The sequence below is a fragment of the Saccopteryx bilineata genome, chromosome 12, assembly GCF_036850765.1.
Source record: "Saccopteryx bilineata isolate mSacBil1 chromosome 12, mSacBil1_pri_phased_curated, whole genome shotgun sequence".
Lineage (NCBI taxonomy): Eukaryota > Metazoa > Chordata > Mammalia > Chiroptera > Emballonuridae > Saccopteryx > Saccopteryx bilineata.
Window position 1 is genome coordinate 2,122,943 of NC_089501.1, and position 21,286 is coordinate 2,144,228.

A 21,286-nucleotide genomic window follows, 5' to 3' on the forward strand; every position below is an offset into this window, starting at 1 on the left:
GTCGCTGGTTCGAAACCCTGGGCTTGCCTGGTCAAGGCACATACGGGAGTTGATGCTTCCAGCTCCTCCCCCTCTCCTCTCTCTCTCTCTCTCTCTCTCTCCCTCTCCTCTCTAAAATGAATAAATAAATAAAAAAAATTAAAAAAACATAAAAGGACAAATATTTAAAATAAATAAATAAATAATTACTACATGTAACAGTATGGATGATTCTCATAGATTGAGCAAAAGAAACCAAACCCATAAAAATTACATTTAGTGATTACAGTTAAATGAAGAGGCAAAAATAGTTACTGGTGATAGAGGTCGTAATAATGGTTAACTTTTACAGAAGAGAGAGTAAGGCACTGGATCAGGACAGAGGGGAGACTTCTGAAGTTGGAAATATTTTTTGTTTTTATAATGGTATATTTATAAGCCACATACAGAGGATTTTCTGTGATATGTCAACTGTCCTTTATTAAAGCGATTTTAGACCTGCAATCACATAAATATGGAAAACTTTGAGTTATATACTTATGATCTATGTGCTTTTTTACTGTGTGTTGATTATATAAAAATGTAAATATAAAAACAAATAAAAACAAATGTTCCTTGAATGAATGAATCAATGAATGAATGAGCTGGGTCTCTGAAAAGAAAGAAGGTATTACAGTGTAAGAGGGACTTTGTGCTGCATTGAATATTTAAGCAGTGCTTGGTTCTTGAGCTCTTTATACTCCAATAATGCTCCAAATAATTGCTCCTGTACTTTCTTAGCTTAAATATTAGTTGCCTTTGCTATTTAACCGCAAATGTGAAGTTAATAAAGAAAATAATTAACAGTAAAGCAGATGACGATAACTTGTGGGACTGGAATTTAATTCACTGTGAGGGATCTATTAAGTACTTTGGGAACTGGGTATATGCCTAATTACCTTCTTTTTTTTATCCTTTTGTGCTTTATGAGATGCAGGTACAAATGAATTATTTAGACTCTTGAAGAGATGAGAAGTTGGCACCCATGTTTACACACAGAAACGGAAGCTATCCAGCATATGATATTGCCCAAGCAACCCAGAAGAATCAAATAGTCCTAATTGCCGGGTGGCGGGGCCACGGGATGTGCCCCTCCCATCCTTCTTCAGGCGGAGTTCATGGCTAAGTCACTTATCCTGTGATCCTGGCACAGGTCGCGAGCGTCCAACAACTCCTCAAGCGACCCAAGGCACAGGCACCAGAGGAGTGGTCGAAATCGGACCCAGCTCCGGCACACAATCCAGAGAATGAGATGCAGTGTCAAGAGACGCAGTTCAAAAGGTTTCCAGTAGGCGTCGCTGCCCCGCATCCGCTGCGCGCTGGGAAGCTAGGGACCTTATGGGTCTTACCTGGGGCTCCCGACGCGCGCGCCTCACCTGGGCTGGCTCCCTGTGCCGCCCTCGCCACGCAGGGGCGCTGTGCCGAGGGCGGGCCGTCGCCGATGCACGGAGGGCTCACGCTGCTGTGCTGCTCTTGTTCCGCTCTGTCCTCGTCCTCTAACTCCTTGCCAAGGGGGCGGGGACCGACGGCGCGCTGGGGAAGGCCCGCGCGCTGGAGCGCAGGTATATTCTTCCACCAGGGTCAGGCGGCCGAGAGAGCAGCGTCTGAGCCGTGGGTGGAAGAGGCAGACAAGATGTCACTGTCGTTGCCACTTCGGGGCGACCCCGGGGAGTCCAGCCCGTCCAGGACCTCCAAGAAGCACACTCCTTTCCATATCTGGCGCTCCAAGAAGAAGCAGCAGTCTCTGCCGTCTGATTGTGGGGTGTTCGTTCCGCACCCGCCCCGGGCGCCCCTCGGCGAGGCTAGGTAAGCTCCGCGCCCACGCCCCCCGCCCCCGCGCCGTCTCACCGCCTTCTCCTCCTCCTTATCCACTCCAGCTACTCTGACCCATGACCTCACTTGGAGGAATGCAAAAGCCCGGGATCCGTCTTATTTGGCAGCGTTGTAGTGGGGTCCAGAGGGGCGCAGTCGTGGCAGTCGTGGTGATCCGGTCCCGTGCAGTTTCTGGCTTAGACCAAGCACCAGCGAGTGAAACTTGTGCTCACCGGCTTGGCCTTTATTTTGACTGTCAATGAATTTATTCAAGAGTCTACGGCGCTATCAACCTGCTACCGAGAGCAGGAGAATAGTGACGGGTTATTACTATAATGTATGATGGTAGGAACTGTACTTTGGGATTATATAATATGTTCTATAATGGTACCTTCTTTGTGAAGACCCCCCCCCACACACACACACACTCTTACGATATATCTACATTGCCCTTACAAGATCTGAATGGAGTAGCAGGGATGGTTACTCACATTTTGTGGGTAGACGGCCTGAGACCAAAGGGTGAATGGCTTGTCACTATCAGAATCGTGGCAGAACTTGGTTATTCAAAGTGTAATTGTCATTGCGCTTTTAAATATTTGTCATAATTTTGTGGTGGCTTTATTCTGTATGTATTCAATTGTACTATCTGAATTGATACATTTGTTGAACAATAACCACTTTGAAGTAACACTATATCTATACCGTTTGGAGGTATAATATATTTTTAATGAAGGACAGTTAAGTAAATTCTTCCTGTGTGTTTTAAAAACACACACTTCTGAACAATGAGGACCAGAATAAAATTGTGCGAGATTTGCATTTTAGACACATTTTTCCTTTTATTCTAAAAAAGTCTTAATTTTGCAATACATTTTTATTCATTTAGTATAAATTTTACTGAGCACCTTAACTAAATACTGGGATATAAAAAATGACTGGCTCCTGTCATCGAAGATCTTGGTCTCTTGTGGAGACTAAAAGTAAACAGTGGGATAAATGCTATGATAGATGTTAGTTAGCACAGGGAGGCTTCTTGGAAGAGGATTGCTGAAGTGGCTTCATCGGGTGGGAAAAGTGGAGAAGCAAAAAGTTCCAGGCAGAGGGTGTACTGTGAGCTTCACCAACACTCAGAAGAGCTCGGTACTTCCTGAGAAGCACCGGGGTTCAGGGAGGCCTGAGTGTGTGTGAAGGCGTAGGGAGAGGAGTGCTCAGAGAGAACGCATTTTATTTTTTCTCATCTACAGTAATTGGTTATAATAGGACATATTTATATCTATTCAAAGACTTAGGTACTTATTATGAATTGAAACTTCTAACAAAATACGTTACTTTATAATGATGTACTCAACAGTGAAGTATTTTTTCCTACCTCAGTAAATATTTTAAACATTTTCGAAGTGGTTGTTCTTATCTGATCTCATCCCATTATTTCCTGGCTATCAAAATGTAATCATTCACAACCAAGGGTAATTTATTCAAACACAAACACATTTTAGAGTAAAACTTAAATTAGGAGCTTTTACTTCTTTCCTTGAGCCTCTGGTATTTTAGTTCTGTCTTGAAGCACTCTATTCTCTCCTTCAGAACTATGATACACTTTGTACTAACAAATGTTCTGAAAACTAAATGTACTGGTCTGTCTTTGGATGTTTTACTAGTTAGATCATCTTTATAAATATTTTATTTATTTCTGAGAGAGTGTACCTGTTTCTAGTCTAAAGAGAGTGGTCAAAGTGCACTTAGGTTTCTGGTCAGTCTTTGGTCAGTGTGGCTCCATTCATTTCTGCCCACGACTTGGAGGGGTGGAACTTGGCTAGAAGGTGCAGTGCTTACTGTGGCCTTTGTCACTACATAAGGATGAGGTAGTCAGGTGGCCACACATATTTTGTGAACATATACAATGAATGTAATGGGCTTTCATTTTTTTTTTTTTTTTTTTTTTTTTGCATTTTTCTGAAGCTGGAAACGGGGAGGCAGTCAGACAGACTCCTGCATGCGCCCGACCGGGATCCACCCAGCATGCCCACCAGGGGGCGATGCTCTGCCCATCTGGGGAGTCGCTCTGCTGCATCCAGAGTCATTCTAGCGCCTGAGGCAGAGGCCAAGGAGCCATCCCCAGCGCCCGGGCCATCTTTGCTCCAATGGAGTCTTGGCTGTGGGAGGGGAAGAGAGAGACAGAGAGGAAAGAAAGAGGGAGGGGTGGAGAAGCAGATGGGTGTTTCTCCTGTGTGCCCTGGCCGGGTATTGAACACGGGACTCCTGCACGCCAGGCCAACGCTCTACCACTGAGCCAACCGGCCAGGGCGTAATGGGCTTTTATTATTTATTTATTTATTTATTTATTTATTTATTTTCCCTGTATTTTTCTGAAGCCGGAAATGGGGAGAGACGGTCAGACAGACTCCCGCATGCGCCCGACCGGGATCCACCCGGCACGCCCACCAAGGGGCGACCCTCTGCCCACCAGGGGGCGATGCTCTGCCCCTCGGGAGCGTCGCTCTGTTGCGACCAGAGCCACTCCAGCTCCTGGGGCAGAGGCTGAGGAGCCATCCCCAGCGCCCGGGTCATCTTTGCTCCAGTGGAGCCTCGGCTGCGGGAGGGGAAGAGAGAGACAGAGAGGAAGGAGAGGGGGAGGGGTGGAGAAGCAGATGGGCGCTTCTCCTGTGTGCCCTGGCCGGGAATCGAACCCGGGACTCCTGCACGCCAGGCCGACGCTCTACCACTGAGCCAACCAGCCAGGGCCTGTAATGGGCTTTTAGATCAAACAAAAGTGAAATGGCTGTGTGACCTTGGGCAAGTTTCTTCTTCTTTCTGAGCCTTAGTTTCTTCATTTGGAAAATGGAGAAAATAGTTATACTGACTTTGTAGGGTGTCATGGATATCAAATAAGTGTTTATGTCAGTAACTATAAAACTTTTATCACACTTCTGAGCACAAAGTAGAAATTCAGTAAATGTAAAACCATCATCGACATTGTTATTATAAATGCAAAGCTATAATGGAAGAAATGAAAAAAAATAGGGTTAGATGGGGAAAAAATGCTTTTCTTTCTAAAAGAGCTTACCACTCCAATAATAGTTCTAAGTTTATTGATGTCAGATTTCTGAGACTGTAAATATTTGTGGCTTTTAGAATAGAAGTTCTGAAAATCAACAATGGTTGCTTTCTTTCTGTATGTAAAATAATTTGAACATGGCTGCCTCTATTCCTAAAATTCACCCTTAAAGGTTTTCTTCAGCTTGATTTTGGTAAACATGTTACTATGCTGATTTTCATAGAAATGGAGCCGTTGCCCTTCTGGGTCAGTGCCATCTCTTGTCTGGTCCATTGGTGCCTGGTCATCAGGGGCCCAGTGCTGTGTGTGGGGAGGACATGGCGAGCTGTGACCAGACTTTCCCTAGCAGTCATTAGCAGTTTTGATTTATTGGCTTTTAAATTATACTCTATTGTGTAAACAGTTTATTCAGAGCATGGGTTCTCTCTCTGGGTTTAAGTCCCTGTTCTTCTACTCACTGTGACGCTTAGCCATGTCATCCTGAGCAAGTTAACTTCTTCATGACTCAGTTTTCTCATCAACAAAAGGGGCATAATAAGAGGTTGTTATGAAGATAAACAGGTTAATACATGTCAAGTGATCAAAACAGTGACTGGCATATTGTAAGCACTAATAAATGGGAATTGTTTCTCTTTTTTCTTGTTAGTATCTTGTCTGTACCTCCTTTGGAGCAGTAATTTTATTTTATGTTTTATTTTTTAGGAATAGAGGAAGGGAAGAGAGAAGCATCAATTGGTTGCTCCGCTAATTTGTGTGTCACTGATGGGTTCTCTATGTGCTCTCACCCGGGATTGAACCTGCAAACTTGGTGTGTCGGGATGGTGCTCTAACCAACTGAGCTACTTGGCCAGGGTTGAGCAGTAATTTTATGTGTTTATTTTCTGCTCTATGATGGAAATAGTACTTCCTTTTTATTTTCCCTAATTAAGGCACCCAGTGTTGTGTTGTTTTGATTAGAAATGGGCACTTAGCCAAAGGTGTAAATTAAAAATGATCACCCTGGAACTGAATTGAACCCCAAACTTAGAAATAAATATTAATGTTTTCTGCAGGAGAGCTAAATTCAAGTTATAGGTTGCCCTGATAACCCTCTGAAAATCAGATCTAGTTTCATTCGGAGAAAAAATGCAGCCAGTGCCAGAGGGCAGGACATCCTCATTGGGTGGGCAGAGACATACCTCCGAGTCAGGGTGTGCAGCCTCAAATTCAGTTTTTTGTACTTGAACAGACCTTTCCCTTTTATAAAGAGAAAGCCCCTTGCTACCGGTTTACATCACTACAGCAGCGATTTTCAACCAGTGTGTTCCAAGGGTCACACTGGTGTACCACAAGAATTTTCAAAACATGTAATACTTGACTCTTTAATCAGGGGCACTGACCTCTTTTCCCTTAGGTTGTCAATGAATGAAAATTATATGTGTTTGGGGGGTCAGATCAGCAAAAAGTATTTTAGTAATTAGTTTATGTGTGCCATGAAATGAAGAAGGTTGAAAATTACTGCTAGAGTGGTGTGAGGATAAACTGTTGTTTTATTCCTCAGGAAAAGAGCAATCATTTAAATTCTAAACAGGTTTAATTATTTCTAACATAGTAGTTAAGTCTGCTTTTGTTTTGCCTAATGTTACATCTAAACTGGTTAATAATGGTTATTTCTCTTAATTTAGCCTATGCCAAAGGCAAGAATTTAAAATTTAAGGTTTATTTTGTTTCACCACTGATACACCAGGAATTTAAATTTTAGCTCTGTTGCTTGCTAGCTTTCAGCTCCTGGGATGTTTCTTTTTTTTTTTTTTTTTTAATATATATATATATTTTTTACAGGGACCAAGAGAGAGTCAGAGAGGGGGATAGATAGGGACAGACAGGAATGGAGAGAGATAAGAAGCATCAATCATCAGTTTTTCGTTGTGACACCTTAGTTGTTCATTGATTTCTTTCTCATATGTGCCTTGACCACGGGCTTTCAGCAGACCAAGCAACACCTTGCTTGAGCCCGCAGCCTGGGGTCCAAGTTGGTGAGCTTTTTGCTCAAGCCAGATGAGTCCGTGCTCAAGCTGGCGACCTCGGGGTCTCGAACCTGGGTCCTTCACATCCCAGTCTGACGCTCTATCCACTGCACCACTGCCTAGTCAGGATAGTGGGATGTTTCTTTACTGCCCTAACTTCAGGTTTCATGATCTGCGAACTGCCTCTTAGCATTGTTTTTGAGAGTTTAAAATATAAGTTTAAAACGACTAGCACAGTGCCTGGAAAATAACAGATGCTCAGTGCACAACAACTCTGACAGCATGCTGCAGTGGAGAGAGGGTGCACTGTGGTGTTGGACAGACTCTGTTTCAGATCTGCCTCTGCCATTGGGTGTTGTTAAGCCTCAGGCTCTAGCTTAGCTTCCTCACATTTTTTTTATGGGGTTGTTTGAAGATTTGATGTTATACATGTAAAAACACCTGGCACAGGACCCAGTCAAAAGCAAGTGGAAGCAGGAGTGATAGTAGCAGTGACAGCTGCAATTGTCATCGTTGTCACAGTAATGGTAGTAGCATTACTAAATACGCTTTTACTTTGTAAGTAGAGTCGAACAACTTCTGAAGCCCAGAAGAAGTTATAATCAGATCTGTTCAGCCTTGAAGTACCTTTGAGTATCTGGATGTGCTTATTAGTCTCTAAAGAATGGTCCTTTGTGCATTCAGGGACCTAAAAGTCTTAATACATCTGGCTTCGGAAGCCAAAGATAAACTTTATACTTGAAGTTCGAGAAGTTTCTCCTAAAGTGATTTCAAAGTCTAAGTTAGAATAGGATAATTCTCTGCCACTTTCCTCTGTCATTGTATCACTTTATCCATCCTCTATTTTTATACTTTTAGTTATAATCTCTGTAGTCGATATCTAGGTGCTATATATAGAGATCTTTAATGGCACTTCTTGGCTTAGATTCACTTTTTCCTTTTTTATCTTTCAATTATAAATCTTATTTGTAAGGGTGAGACTGTGGTCACTGCTTTCCTGTTCATCAGTGAGTAAGGCACTGTAGTAGAGGGAGCATTTCAGATCTTACTTCCTGGCAGTTGTCAGTTTTTGCACAAATAACCTCATAAAATTAAAAAAATAATAATGTAACAAAGATATTAACTATTGAAATTTGTTTCCTAGCCCCTAATATTTATTTACAATACCATCTTACTATGAACATTACAAACATGTATCTGTTGACATCATCCTGTATATAGAAAACTCCAAAGACTTCACAGAAAGACTATTAACCAATAAATAAATACAGTAAAGTCGCAGGATACAAAATTGACATACAGAAGTCTATTGCTTTCATATACACTGACAATGAAACTTCTGAAAATGAACTAAAAAAAATAATCTCTTTTACAGTTGCAACAACAACAAAAATACCTACGAATAAACATAACAAAAAATGTAAAGCATCTATATACTGAAAATTACAAAGCATTATTAAAGGAAATCAAAGAAGACACAATAAAATGGAGAAATATCCCATTCTTGGATAGTAATAATAAATAGTTTAAATGCCATATTATCCAAAGCAATATACAAATTTAATGCAATTCCCATACAAATTCCAATGTCATTTTTTTAAGAAATGGAACAAAAAAAGTCACCAGGTTTGTATGGAACCATAAAAAACCCCAAACAGCCAAAGCAATCCTGAGAAAAAAGAATGAAGCCGGAAGCATTATGATACCTGACTTCAAGTTATACGATAGAGCCACAATAATCAAAACAGCATGGTATTGGCAAAAAAATAGACACACAAAGGTTATTTCTTTAAAACAGCCTATCTTTATTTTCATACCAAATTGCATGGCACATGCAACAGATATCTTTTCATACACTTTGTTTAGAAAAGTGATTTTTGAGCTTTTACCCCAGAGAGGATTGAAATATGAATTCAGTATCTCACCTCAAAGTGAGTTTTCAAGAGCAGGTATGTATGAATGTCTGACTCTTTCTTACCAATGGAATAGAATCGAGAGCCCAGAAATAAAACCAGATACATATGGCTAAATCATCTTTGACAAAGGAGCCAAAAACACACAGTAGAGAAAAAATAAGCCTCTTCAATAAATGGTGCTGGGAAAATTGGAAAGCCACATGCAGAAGAATGAAACTTGATTACAGTTTGTCCCCCTGCACAAAAGTTAATTCAATATGGCTCAAAGGCCTAAATATAAGATCTGAAACAATAAATTACATAAAAGAAAACATAGGTACTAAACTCATGGACCTTGGCCGTAGAGAACAATTTGTGAATTTGACCCCAAAATGCAAAGGAAGTAAAGGGAAAAATAAATGAATGGAACTATATCAAACTAAGAAGCTTCTGCACAGCAAAAGAAACGACAACAAAACAAATAGCCAACTAAATGGGAGATGATATTTGCAACAACAGCTCTGACAGGGGGTTAATATCCAAAAAAATATAAAGAACTCACAAAACTCAGCAACACACAAGCAAACAATACGATTAAAAAATGAGGAGAGGACATGTATAGACACTTCTCCCAAGAAGAAATACAAATGGCCAAAGATATATGAAAAGATGTTCATCTTTACTATCTACTCGAGAAATGCAAATCAAAACTACAATGAGATATCACCTCATACCTGTTAGATCAGTTACCATCAACAAGACAGGTAATAAGTGTTGGAGAGACTGTGGAGAAAAAGGAACCCTCATTCACTGTTGGTGGGAATGTAAATTAGTACAGCCATTATAGAAGAAAGTATGGTGTTTCCTTTAAAAAAAAAAAAAGAATAGAAATACCATATGACCCAGCAATCCCTCTACTGGGTATATATCTCAAAAACTTGAAAACAGTGGTATGTTAAGACACATACACCCGTGTTCATCGCAGCATTGTTCACAGTGGCCAAGACATGGAAACAACCAAAGTGCTCTTCGGTAGAGGATTGGATAAAGAAGATGTAGTGCATATATACTATGGAATACTACTCAGCCATAAGAAATTATGACATCGGATCATTTACAACAACATGGATGTACCTTGATAACATTGTACTGAGTGAAATAACTAAATCAGAAAAAGCTAAAAACTGTATGATTCCACAAATAGACGGAATACAAAATTGAGATTCATGGACATAGATAACAGTGCATGCCTCTCTAGGCAGTGGCGCAGTGGATAAAGCATTGGACTGGGATGCAGAGGAACCAGGCTCAAAACCCCGAGATCACCAGCTTGATTGTGGGCTCATCCAGCTTGAGCACAGGGTCACTGGCATGAGCATGGGATCATAGACATGACCCCATGTAGAGGTGGATTTAATGGCAGGCGCACTGGGTTCATGCCCTGGGCCCCGACTTCTGAAGGGCCCTGCAAAACCCCAACTTGGCACTTTTTTCTAACGTAAGAGGCCCAATATTTACTTCTGCACCTAGGGCCTCAACTGACCTTAATCTGCCTCTGACCCCATGGTTGCTGGCTTGAGTCCAAAGGTCACTGGCTTGAAGCCCAAGGTCACTGGCTTGAGAAAGGGGTCAGTAGCTCTGCTGTAGCCCCCCAGTTAAGGCACATATGAGAAAGCAATCAATGAACAACTGAGGAGCTGCAACGAAGGATTGGTGCTTCTCATCTCCCTCCTTTTCTGTCTGTTCCTGTCTGTCCCTTTCTCTGTCTCTCTCTGTCTCTGTCACACACACAAAAAAGAAAGAGTGCAGTCGTTATCAGGGGGAAGGAGATGTAGGGGAGGGAGGGGGAGGCAGTTGGGGAAGGATATAAAGAGAGACAAATATAAGATCACGGAGGATGATTTGACTTTGGATGATGGGTATACAACATAATTGACTGTTCAAATGATGTGGAGATGTTTACCCAAAATCTATGTACTCTTGTTGATCAATGTCACCGTGTTAAATTTAATTTTCTAAACAAAATAAAACACAAATCTGTCTTAAAATTTGAGTTTACTTAAAGGATCGGTTGTGTTTTAGGAATATCCATGTAGGAAAAAGTGATTATTTAATCAAAAATTGTGTCTAGTGAGATTATTTGAAGTGTGTATTTCTGCGTACCTTGAAACACTTTATCACATCACTGCTTAACCTCCATTTCGTGTTCTACTTATTATTCAGAAGATTGAAAGATCCTGTTCTTGAAAAGCAATTCAGTCTGACTTACAGAAATGCTTCTCTGTGATTAATGATAGGTCATTCTAAGGCACAGATTCCTTTTTTGTCTTACTGAGACGATCATCAATTAAATTTTTAAGGGAAGATTTTATGTTCTGCAAACAATTACTGAGCACTTATTCCGTACCAGGCACTGGGAAATTGAGCAGTGAAATCAGAGGTGCTTCCTAGGAAACTTTCAGTCCAGTGGAGAATGGGGCATATGGAGGAAGATGAGTAAAAGTCTCTCTCTTTCTCTCACCCGTGGTAATACTTGCCGGCCCCATTTGTTCCCTTGTTCATGCACTTGTTCTCCACAGCAGCCAGGTGGCCTGGCAGCCTCAAGGACTTGAAGCGTGGGCTCCGAGAGGGCCCAGGCGAGCAACGCAGCGCTGCCGGAGTGCAGCGGGAAACAGAGGCTACGCTAGCCCAATGCGGACAGAAATTAAAGTGGACTAAAAACCAGTGGCACAGAATTTCTGGACCCTGGTCTTTCTTCTGGGCTTGATGAAGACAAGGCTGGACTTCTTCCAGAGAAAATGAAACTGAGACACTGGAAACCTCCGGGAAATCTTTTGCTCACATTCCAGTATATCTTACTACTATATCTCATCCATGTATATGGAGAGGGCCATCCTCTCAACATTGTGTATGCTTTTCTTGCAACTCTGTGGAAGGACCTCATTTCAACCAGCAACATCTGGCAACCACGAAGGGACCAGGAGGAGCCATAGTCTGTGAAAACAACAAGGATGCCAGCTTATCCAGCTGTGCCATTTTCTCAACATTGTGTATGCTGCCTCCCCAGGACAGCACCAGACTGACCCCAACATTCCACAGCCCCTCTTCCTCATGTGAAGGCTCCCCTTCCTTTTGCTCCTTTCTTCCTTTGGCAGATACCAAGAATCTCTGTGCTTGGGACAGGCAGTACTATGCCCCTTGACAGCAGGAAAGAGCTACACAAGATGAGACCTTTAACCATTTACCTTTGAAGATTAAAAAGGCCTAGGGTTCTTCAGAGGGGAAAGAAGAACCCTAGGCCCTTTTAATCTTCAAAGGTAAATGGTAGGTAGCTAGATATTAATAATGTAGGTAGCTAGATATTAATAAAAGAGAAGGGAGAAAAGAGATGAATAAAGTGGTATATGATACATTAAGTACAGAAATAGAAGATTTAATCAGATACACTGAGATCAAAAGGGTTTGCCTGAAGAAGCAGACTTTTTTTCTCAACTCATGTTGAATAAGTAATAGGAAATTTTATTCTGATATGGAGGTCATCAGAGCTCCAGATCTTCTTGAGGTTATGATCATCTTAAACTATATCCAGTACTGTACTAAAAGGGGGACATGGACACTTTTATTTTCACAGTGGCATTTAAAACAAGTCAAAAGAAGTATTACTCAGGATTATGCATAAATCATTTTCTCTAGTTACTTAAAATATCTAAAGCCTGAGGTTATATTATTTCAATACTTTTTGTCATATTTTAGCACTGAGGAATGAGGACTGTGCTTGGACTGTGATGCCCTGGTTTGAGAGTCTTGGCTGAACTTAACAGTAAATGTGATGTAGACACTCTAAAATTATAGATGGAAAGAGAGTGATTCTTGATGTTCTTTAGATAGATTTAAAGATCCGAAGAGGATTATTATTTTTGGTACATGGCTAACTGGGTGTCTACTCAATTTTTGTCAGAATGGCTTTGGAATCTGTGTCGTGGAGAGTGCAGCATTGCCTGTGTTCTCAGAGAAAGGTGTTCTTCTTTAAAACAGCCTATCTTTATTTTCATACAAAATTGCATGGCACATGCAACAGATATCTTTCCATATACTTTGTTTATAAAAGTGATTTCTGAGCTTTTACCCCAGAGAGGATTGAAATATGAATTCAGTATCTCACCCAAAAGTGAGTTTTCAAGAGCAGGTATGTATGAATGTCTGACTCTTGTGGGGAGTTTGGCCAGAAAGAGCAGGGAGTTGTTTATGAGTCTTATTAGCTCATTTATAGCTCCCTTCACACACAGCTGCATTGAGCTGACTCAGTTCCTCATCAGAATACTTCTGTGGATTCAGACTTATGAGAAGCCTTCATTCTAGAGAATGACACCTGTTCAGTGCTGCTGTGACAGCACTGTGCGTCTCCTGGGTCGGCCTGGTCAGTGGAAGTGAAGCAATGATAGATACCCTTCAAAACAAGGGATCACTTTGACGAAGTGCCAGGAGACCCCAGGGACATAGAAGTGAGGCAGAGAATACAAAGTTTTCTCATGGTGTCCCACTTCTCTCATCAACAGGTTATAGACAAGGTGAGGACAGGCTGAACCTGTAGCCAACACAGAAAAATGAAACAGCATTAACAAGTGCCTTTTGTTTTTTAACCTACCCATAGATGGCAATTAAGTGAGTAAAAGTAAGTTGTTAGTCTTGGCATACTATTGTGTGGTGAGAAGTGTTGGCTGCTGGCTGTATTTATTCTTGCTGTGTGCCATTTCAAGCCAGTGACACCAGCTGAGTCTCACTTATTGGAAGTTAGGGTTATGGCATCCAGAAGGTAATCTCACCAGCTCAAATAAGAGGTTTGGCCAACAGTTACATAAAGACACCATGCCTAAGTTACCTCTTCATTTTCTTCAAAGCAGTTTTTCTAGACTCTCTAACTGGAGAGTTCTTTATCTTGTAATTGGGGCCAAGAGGCAAAATAATATATGCTATGAATAAGGTAAGAAAATACAGGACTCATTTTAGGGTTTTTTTTTTGTGACAGAGAGAGAGTCAGAGAGAGGGATAGATAGGGACAGCCAGGAACAGAGAAAGATGAGAAGCATCAATCATCAGTTTTTCTTTGCGACACCTTAGTTGTTCATTGATTGCTTTCTTATATGTGCCTTGACCGTGGGGCTACAGCAGACTGAGTAACCCCTTGCTCAAGCCAGCGACCTTGGGTCCAAGCTGGTGAGCTTTGCTCAAACCAGATGAGCCCGTGCTCAAGCTGGCGACCTCGAGGTCTCGAGCCTCGGTCCTCCGCATCCCAGTCTGATGCTCTATCCACTGCGCCACCGCCTGGTCAGGCAGGACTCATTTTGTTTATGGTAATAATTTCAGACCATGTCTATGAAAACATTGCTTTCCATCAAGATTTGATTAAAAGATAAAGTTTATTTAATATACACCTTGTGTATCAGACACTGTTCTAAATGCTTTACAAATATTAACTCGCTATAGTTAATTCATAACATTCCTGAGAGATAAGTACTATTGTTATCTCAATTTTGAGGGAAATGAAACAGAGGTAGGGTCATCTGATCAACATCACAGAGCTCATAAGGACTAGGGCTGGGATTCCCCACTTGGTGGTCTTGAGTCCTAAAGTGAATTACTGAAAACCAACATCGCTGTAGTTAATCTCCCTTCTTTATATTCCCACATTAAGTATATTTAGGCTCTAGAGCAGAAATTATGATATATATAAAAAATAAAGTTAATTTTTGGTACTGGACAATTTCTATGTTAAGTAGTGGAGAGAAAATATGTAAATTCATAGAAATATAAGTACATGAAAATCTTGGAAGAAAAAGCAATTTAATTTTTTAACTTTTTAAAAATTTTTTGAAAGAGACAGATAGGAAGGGAGAGAGATGAGAAGCATCAACTCAGAATTGCAGCACTTTAGTTGTTCTTTGATTGCTTCTCATATGTGCCTTGACTGGGGGACTGCAGCCGAATCAGCGATCCCTTGCTCAAGCCAGCGACCTTTGGGCTCAAACTAGCAACCATAGGATCATTTTGATGATCCCACGCTCAAGCTGGTGACCCCGCGCTCAAGCCAGTTGAACCTGCACTCAAGTTGGCAATCTCGGAATTTTGAACCTGGGTCCTCAGCATACCAAGTCGATCTTCTATCCACTGTGCCACCACCAGTCAGGCAGAAAAAAACATTTTTAAAACAGAAATTCTACAGGTTATGTTATATACAAAAGCATTGTGTCTAGATCCTGAGCTTGAGGCTTCTGCTCAACCTTCATCTGGAAGCAGCATACCAGAGATGGGCCTCATTTGCACACCCACCTTCCTCTCCCACAGTCTTGGCACAGGCAGCAGAATGCAGAGTCAGAGTAAGCGGCCAGAGAGCTGGCCCTCAAAATTTATAGTTGCTGCTTTAACTTATGGTCTCTAGAAGTCCTGCTGCTTGAACCTTTTGATTTTACTTCCTGGCTTATCGTGGACAATTCCCTGGTGACAATGTAAGTATCATTTATGTTGACCTTACACTTTAAAGATTATAAACCATTGCTGATATTTTATCCCACTTGAGGCTCAGCCTGGCTCTGTGCAGTAAGCTCACACCCTCGTTTTGTAGATAAGGAAACTAAAGTTCAAAGAAGGCAATGCAATTAGAGGAAGCAGGAACAAAACTCAGGTTTTCTGGTTTCTAGTCAGCTGTTCTTTTGAGTTCTCTTGGATTATAGAATATATGTCTCCATTCCTGGCCTATACCAACCTTTGTCTGGAACCCAATTGACTCATCCCCAATTGACTCATATAACTTCCTGATGACTATTGCCCTGGAAATCTTCCTTTAGTTTCACAAACCAGCAACTATGAGACTGTCTGATCCTTCTATTGAGTTACTAGTCACTCAGCTGGTATATACACTAGTCTGGTTCCGATATGCTGAATACTTTCAGAGTTTCTGCTTAATTACTAGTTTACATACTAACTAAAAAAAACAAAACCAAAAACCTTTATAATAATTTATGTTTTCAGAAAAATTCAAAGCTTGCGCATGTCCTATTTTATAACATCAAAATGTCACTTATGATTATAGAATGTATCTATATTTGTTCTGGTGTAAAGACTTCCTTTACAGAGCTTGAAGTAATGCTGGTGCTAAGATATGTAATATATTTTATCTGTGATTTAAATATTTTGATAGTACTGATAGATTTATAATTATCCTATGAAAGCACAGCTTGATTCTTTTGCATCTGCTCTTTGAAGAAGATATGACTATTGAAGCAAACTGTTGACATTCATGCTGAAATACAGTGTCTTCTTTATCATGAGTTCCACGTGCAAACCTGAGAACAATACCTTTCCAAGCTTGTGCAGTGGAGGCTTCTCCAGGCTTTGCCAGCCATTCTTAGCTCAATTGCCTTGCAAATGTTAGCTTGTTTCTCCACTAGTTACCTCCTATGAACTAAGAAATTACTATCTGTAAAACAAGAAAATAATAGTAGCTCCACGGTCATATTACAAAACTACTCTCTGTTAGTAGTTTACCCAAAACAGTTTCTGAAGTTGACTCAGTTACTGTCAGGAGTCCTTCACTGGAGCATACTTTGGATGGAAACCAGAGCTTTGGTATTCCCCATATGAGTCAGTAAGCATGTTTCAACAAGCTAGACTAAAACTAGATTTTGGATATTTTTCAAGAGAAGAGCAAAATACAACTGAATGTCTGGAATTTTTTCCAAGTTTTGAGTTTTTATCAATTTGCATTTTATGATTGTCCTAATCTCGCCCTGTGAAAAGTTTCAAGTACTTTGACTTAGAAGTCTTAGTAGCTAGTGCATTGTTGGCATTTAATTAGACCCTTCCCTGTGATTTCATTTTTATTAAAATTTATCTTTTCTGTCTGTAAGGGGACATCCAGTCTTGGGGGCAGGTGACTGACAGTGGTTGAAGATTCAGGGAGACGTGGTCTCCGTCATCATTTCCTTTCTTCCTGCAGAGAAGCTTCTCAGGAATTTATGCATCAGCTTCCTTGCTCACTACTGGGTCCCTGGCTGCTTGTCTGTGTATCCAATCCTACTGGTTACGATTTCACAAAATTACAAAGCCAGTGATGTTAAAGGGGAGCACCAGTTTTTATCTTCATGCCATTCATTAACTGAACGACAAACAGCAAAAGTGACAGCTGGTTAGTTGGGCTTGGTCATGTTTTCTGAGAAAAGTGGGTGTGGCTTAGAGGAACGGAGGAGGAGGATTCTTTTCAGTCAGATAATCCCCAACCTCTTTTATAAATTAACATAAGACACTTCTGTCAAGAATAAATAGGATAGAGAGTACAATGATGTAGGATCTAGTATGTGACAGTTGCTTTCATATTTGGCATGTCTCATCCAATCTTCACAATAGCTCTGTTAGAGCTAATCTTCAGAGAGTTCTGTATTCCCCACATTTACGGTTGATAAAAGACAACCCTAAAGTAGCTTGTGCTAGCTGATTTAGTGAATAAATGACAGAGCACTATTCGAACCCAGGTCTTTCTGACCCCAAGGCTTGTAGTATTGTCATTGCACATGAGAAAACTGAAAGTCATTGAATGAGCCATTGGTAAAGCATGTGTATGTGAGTTGGCTACTAAAGATTAGACGCATTCAACAGAATGTAATCATGCATTTTCTCTCAGAGCAATCACCTGCTTAAAAATCAGGAAGAAAGTATTTCTTCTTTTTTGATTATTTGCACCCTACCTCAGCCCATTGTAGGGAAGGAGAATATGTAGGAATGAAGAATTCGTGTGCATTGGGAAGTCGACGGGGCACCTTGCTTTCCTGGGAATCCTTAATTTGAGATCATTCTGCTGAGACTCAGTGATTCAGTCCATAAAGTGTTGACTAAACTTGTTACACCTGATTTCTAGTCTACTGTAAAAGCCACATGTCTTACTACCTACCGCTGGGATGATTCACAGTGTGTGCAAAGGAATCTAAAGTGAAACATCTGAGGGTTTTTCACTCTGCATAAAGATTAAACACAGCCCTAAAAGAGGAAAAGAAAATGCTGGTGATCAGTACTTCAAGTTTATAGGTGATACTGTTGGCTTGAAAGACGTGGATCCTGCCCTGGCTGGTTGGCTCAGTGGTAGAGCATTGGCCTGCCGTGTGGATGCCCCGGGTTCAATTCCCACTCAGAGCACACAGGAAAGGAGACCACCTGCTTCTTCACACCTCTCCCTTTCTTTTCCTCTCCTACAGCCATGCCTTGATTGGTTCAAGCAAGTTGGCCTTGGGTGCTGAGGATGGCTCCACGGCCTCACCTCAGGCACTAAAGAAATGGCTCGGTTGCTGAGCAGCAGAGCAACAGCCCCAGATGGCCAGAGCATCACTTCCCAGTGGGGTGGCCGGGTGGTTCCTGGTCGGGTGCATGCAGGAATCTGTCTCTGCCTCCCCTCCTCTCACTACAAAAATAAAAAAGGAAAGACATGGAACCGGAGAGCTGGATGTGAAAGAATTATGAAAAGCCTTTAAGTAATCTTTGTCTTTATGGGAGCTAGTAAGTTTGTTTTTAGTGCTCATATCTCTCAAAATTAAATTTTATTTTCACTTTTATGTATTTGAGGGATTTAATAAACTACATTTAAGAATACTCATAAATTTCTATGAGTTTTATCATATGCACAGAAGTAACTCACAGTAGGTCATAGAAGAGAGAGAGTAAATTTCTTTTTCCGTCAGACTAGCCTAAAGATGTATATGGTCTGGTAGTTAGATTTAATGTAGTTATTTTAAAGCATAAATTATTGTAGTCATTAGTACCACTCAGTTACAACTAGAATCTTGCTACTTTATCTTAAACCATACTTTTTGCTCACTTCTGCTTATTATTGACTTTTTCTAATTTTATTTATTTATTTTTACTTTTTTACTTTCTCTGATTTTAAAATGAAGTATCAAGTGATCATGGCGATGGAAGCGTCAGGTTTGCGTCTTCCATTGGTGGCTCAAGTAACTGTGCAAATGTTGCCTCTCAAAAGTGGTCTCGGTCTGTGTGCTTCAGTGACTGTGTCTGTTGCCCTCAGGCAGGTAAGTAAATGTGAAAGCGGAACTACTCCAGTGTAATTTATTTATTAAACAAACATTTATGGACATCTGTTGTATGGGGGGCCCTGGGATGTGGGATGACAAACCAGTTCAAGTCCTGTTGTTGGGAAAGTGAGTCTCAGCATCCTGTCTTCTGGAGAAGCTGCAATATTCGCCTATTAAAACAGTGAAAAGTTCATACTTACTGTTATAATAAGGAAGAAGAGAAAATATTCAAACATGTACAAGACAGTCTGAGAAATATAGGGATGGAAGATTGATAATTCTTGAAAGCTTTCAACACTGTTACTAATGAAGGAATTCCAGAGGACACTTGACAGTGTGTGTGTCTGTGGGTGTCCCTGCAACTCAGTTATGCGAATATAAAGTCTCTAAATTGATGGTTATATTTATATCTATATCTACAGATATGTCTTGTATGTATGTATGTAAACACCCACACTTACATTCCAGCACTAAGTACTTGGTTTACATGTGTACTCAGTGCTAGATTACTTATGTGTAGCAATGTCAGCAGAGCAGGAATGAGGGAGAGAAAAAAATCCAGAATATTTCTGTGATTTTATGTTATTTCAAGACATTAAGATTTAGCCCTGGCCGGTTGACTCAGCGGTAGAGCGTCGGCCTGGCATGCGGGGGACCCGGGTTCGATTCCCGGCCAGGGCACATAGGAGAAGCGCCCATTTGCTTCTCCACCCCCACTCCCTCCTTCCTCTCTGTCTCTCTCTTCCCCTCCCGCAGCCAAGGCTCCATTGGAGCAAAGATGGCCCGGGCGCTGGGGATGGCTCCCTGGCCTCTGCCCCAGGCGCTAGAGTGGCTCTGGTCGCGGCAGAGCGACGCCCCAGAGAGGCAGAGCATCGCCCCCTGGTGGGCAGAGCGTCGCCCCTGGTGGGCGTGCCGGGTGGATCCCGGTCGGGCGCATGCGGAAGTCTGTCTGACTGTCTCTCCCCGTTTCCAGCTTCAGAAAAATACAAAAAAAAAAAAAAAAAGATTTAGTTTTAGGGTTTAGAATTGTTTTTATATTGTATGACCTATTGCAGCATAATCTTTTGAGTGGTTAGAATGGTCATAATACAGACCTCTGTATGTGCCTTGTTTAAAGACCTGATGGGGCCTGACCTGTGGTGGCACAGTGGATAAAGTTTCGACCTGGAAACACTGAGGTCGCTGGTTCAAAACCCTGGGCTTGCCTGGTCAAGGCACATGGGAATTGATGCTTCCTGCTCCTCCTTTCTCTGTCTGTCTGTCTGTCTCTCTCTCTCTCTCCTCTCTAAAACAAATAAATTAAAAAAAAAAAGAGCTGATGGGAGGAAGTGAGAAAGAAGGATGTGAACTATGGAAAGGAATAGAGAAATGTGCCCAGTTTATTTTCATTTTCCTCACATAAGTTAAATTTCAGACTTGAAAGTATCACTTTATCTTTTTTTTGAAGAAGCTTGATCGGTTGATGCTACTCTTTAAACGTCTTGTCCAGTTCTATGGAAGTGATCAGGGCAGTGAGCCTTGCAGGGTACATTTATTTTTATGCTTGAGGATCTAATTTTATTTATTGATGTAGCCTACATTTGCCTTAGCTACTTTGGCTGACTTATTATATAGTTATAATAAACATAATCTCACTATCTGTGGGTAACATAATACTATTAACATTCTGTGCATATTTTCATAAGTCTGAGGAGAGGACAGGAGTTGGAGGTCACACTGGCGTGTGGTAGTGGTTCCACAGCCTCTAATGGCTGCATCTCTTCTGTAGCTCAGGTCTCCCCGGTTCCAGCAGTACTCATTCCTCCCCTTGTCTCTGGCTTCCTACCACAGGGCCCCTGCTCTCCCATTCCTTATTGATTTCCCCGCACCTGCTCACATCTTGTACATACTGGTCAATTCTTTAGACACTTTTCAATCATCTCTTTTCTGTGTGCCATGTCTCCTGCTGGGGTTCTGACTGACATCATCTAAATCTAAGTGGGATGCTCTTTTTATTCTGTTTCCTGTTTGAGTCTTTGTACTGCAGAATTGGGTAGGGGAGTTAAATTAGGTCAGATTTGTTAGTAAAGAATAGAGGTAGAGGCCCTGGCCGGCTGGCTCAGTGGTAGAGTGTCGGCCTGGCGTGCAGGAGTCCCGGGTTCGATTCCTGGCCAGGGCACACAGGAGAAGCACCCATCTGCTTCTCTAACCCTCCCCCTCTCCTTCCTCTCTGTCTCTCTCTTCCCCTCCCACAGCCGAGGCTCCATTGGAGCAAAGATGGCCTGGGCACTGAGGACGGCTCTATGGCCTCTGCCTCAGGCGCTAGAATGGCTCTGGATGCAACAGAGCAACGCCCCAGAGGGGCAGAGCGTCGCCCCCTGGTGGGCATGCCGGGTGGATCCTGGTCGGGCGCATGCGGGAGTCTGTCTGACTGCCTCCCCGTTT

The 21,286-nt window shown here is 41.6% G+C and overlaps 1 protein-coding gene across 3 annotated transcripts in view; it reads left to right on the plus strand.

The window, feature by feature from the left end:
* Positions 1-1,179: 1,179 nt before the first annotated feature.
* Positions 1,180-21,286, plus strand: part of CRYBG1 (crystallin beta-gamma domain containing 1) — a 212,794-nt gene continuing 192,687 nt past the window's right edge. Inside the window, exon 1 of one of the 3 annotated variants that reach the window (XM_066248546.1) lies at positions 1,180-1,824. In XM_066248546.1, the coding sequence (XP_066104643.1) occupies positions 1,271-1,824 (554 nt within the window). In that variant the 5' untranslated portion in view covers positions 1,180-1,270. The remainder of the gene's footprint in view (positions 1,825-21,286) is intronic. The other 2 variants (XM_066248548.1, XM_066248549.1) reach the window with 2 other exon arrangements.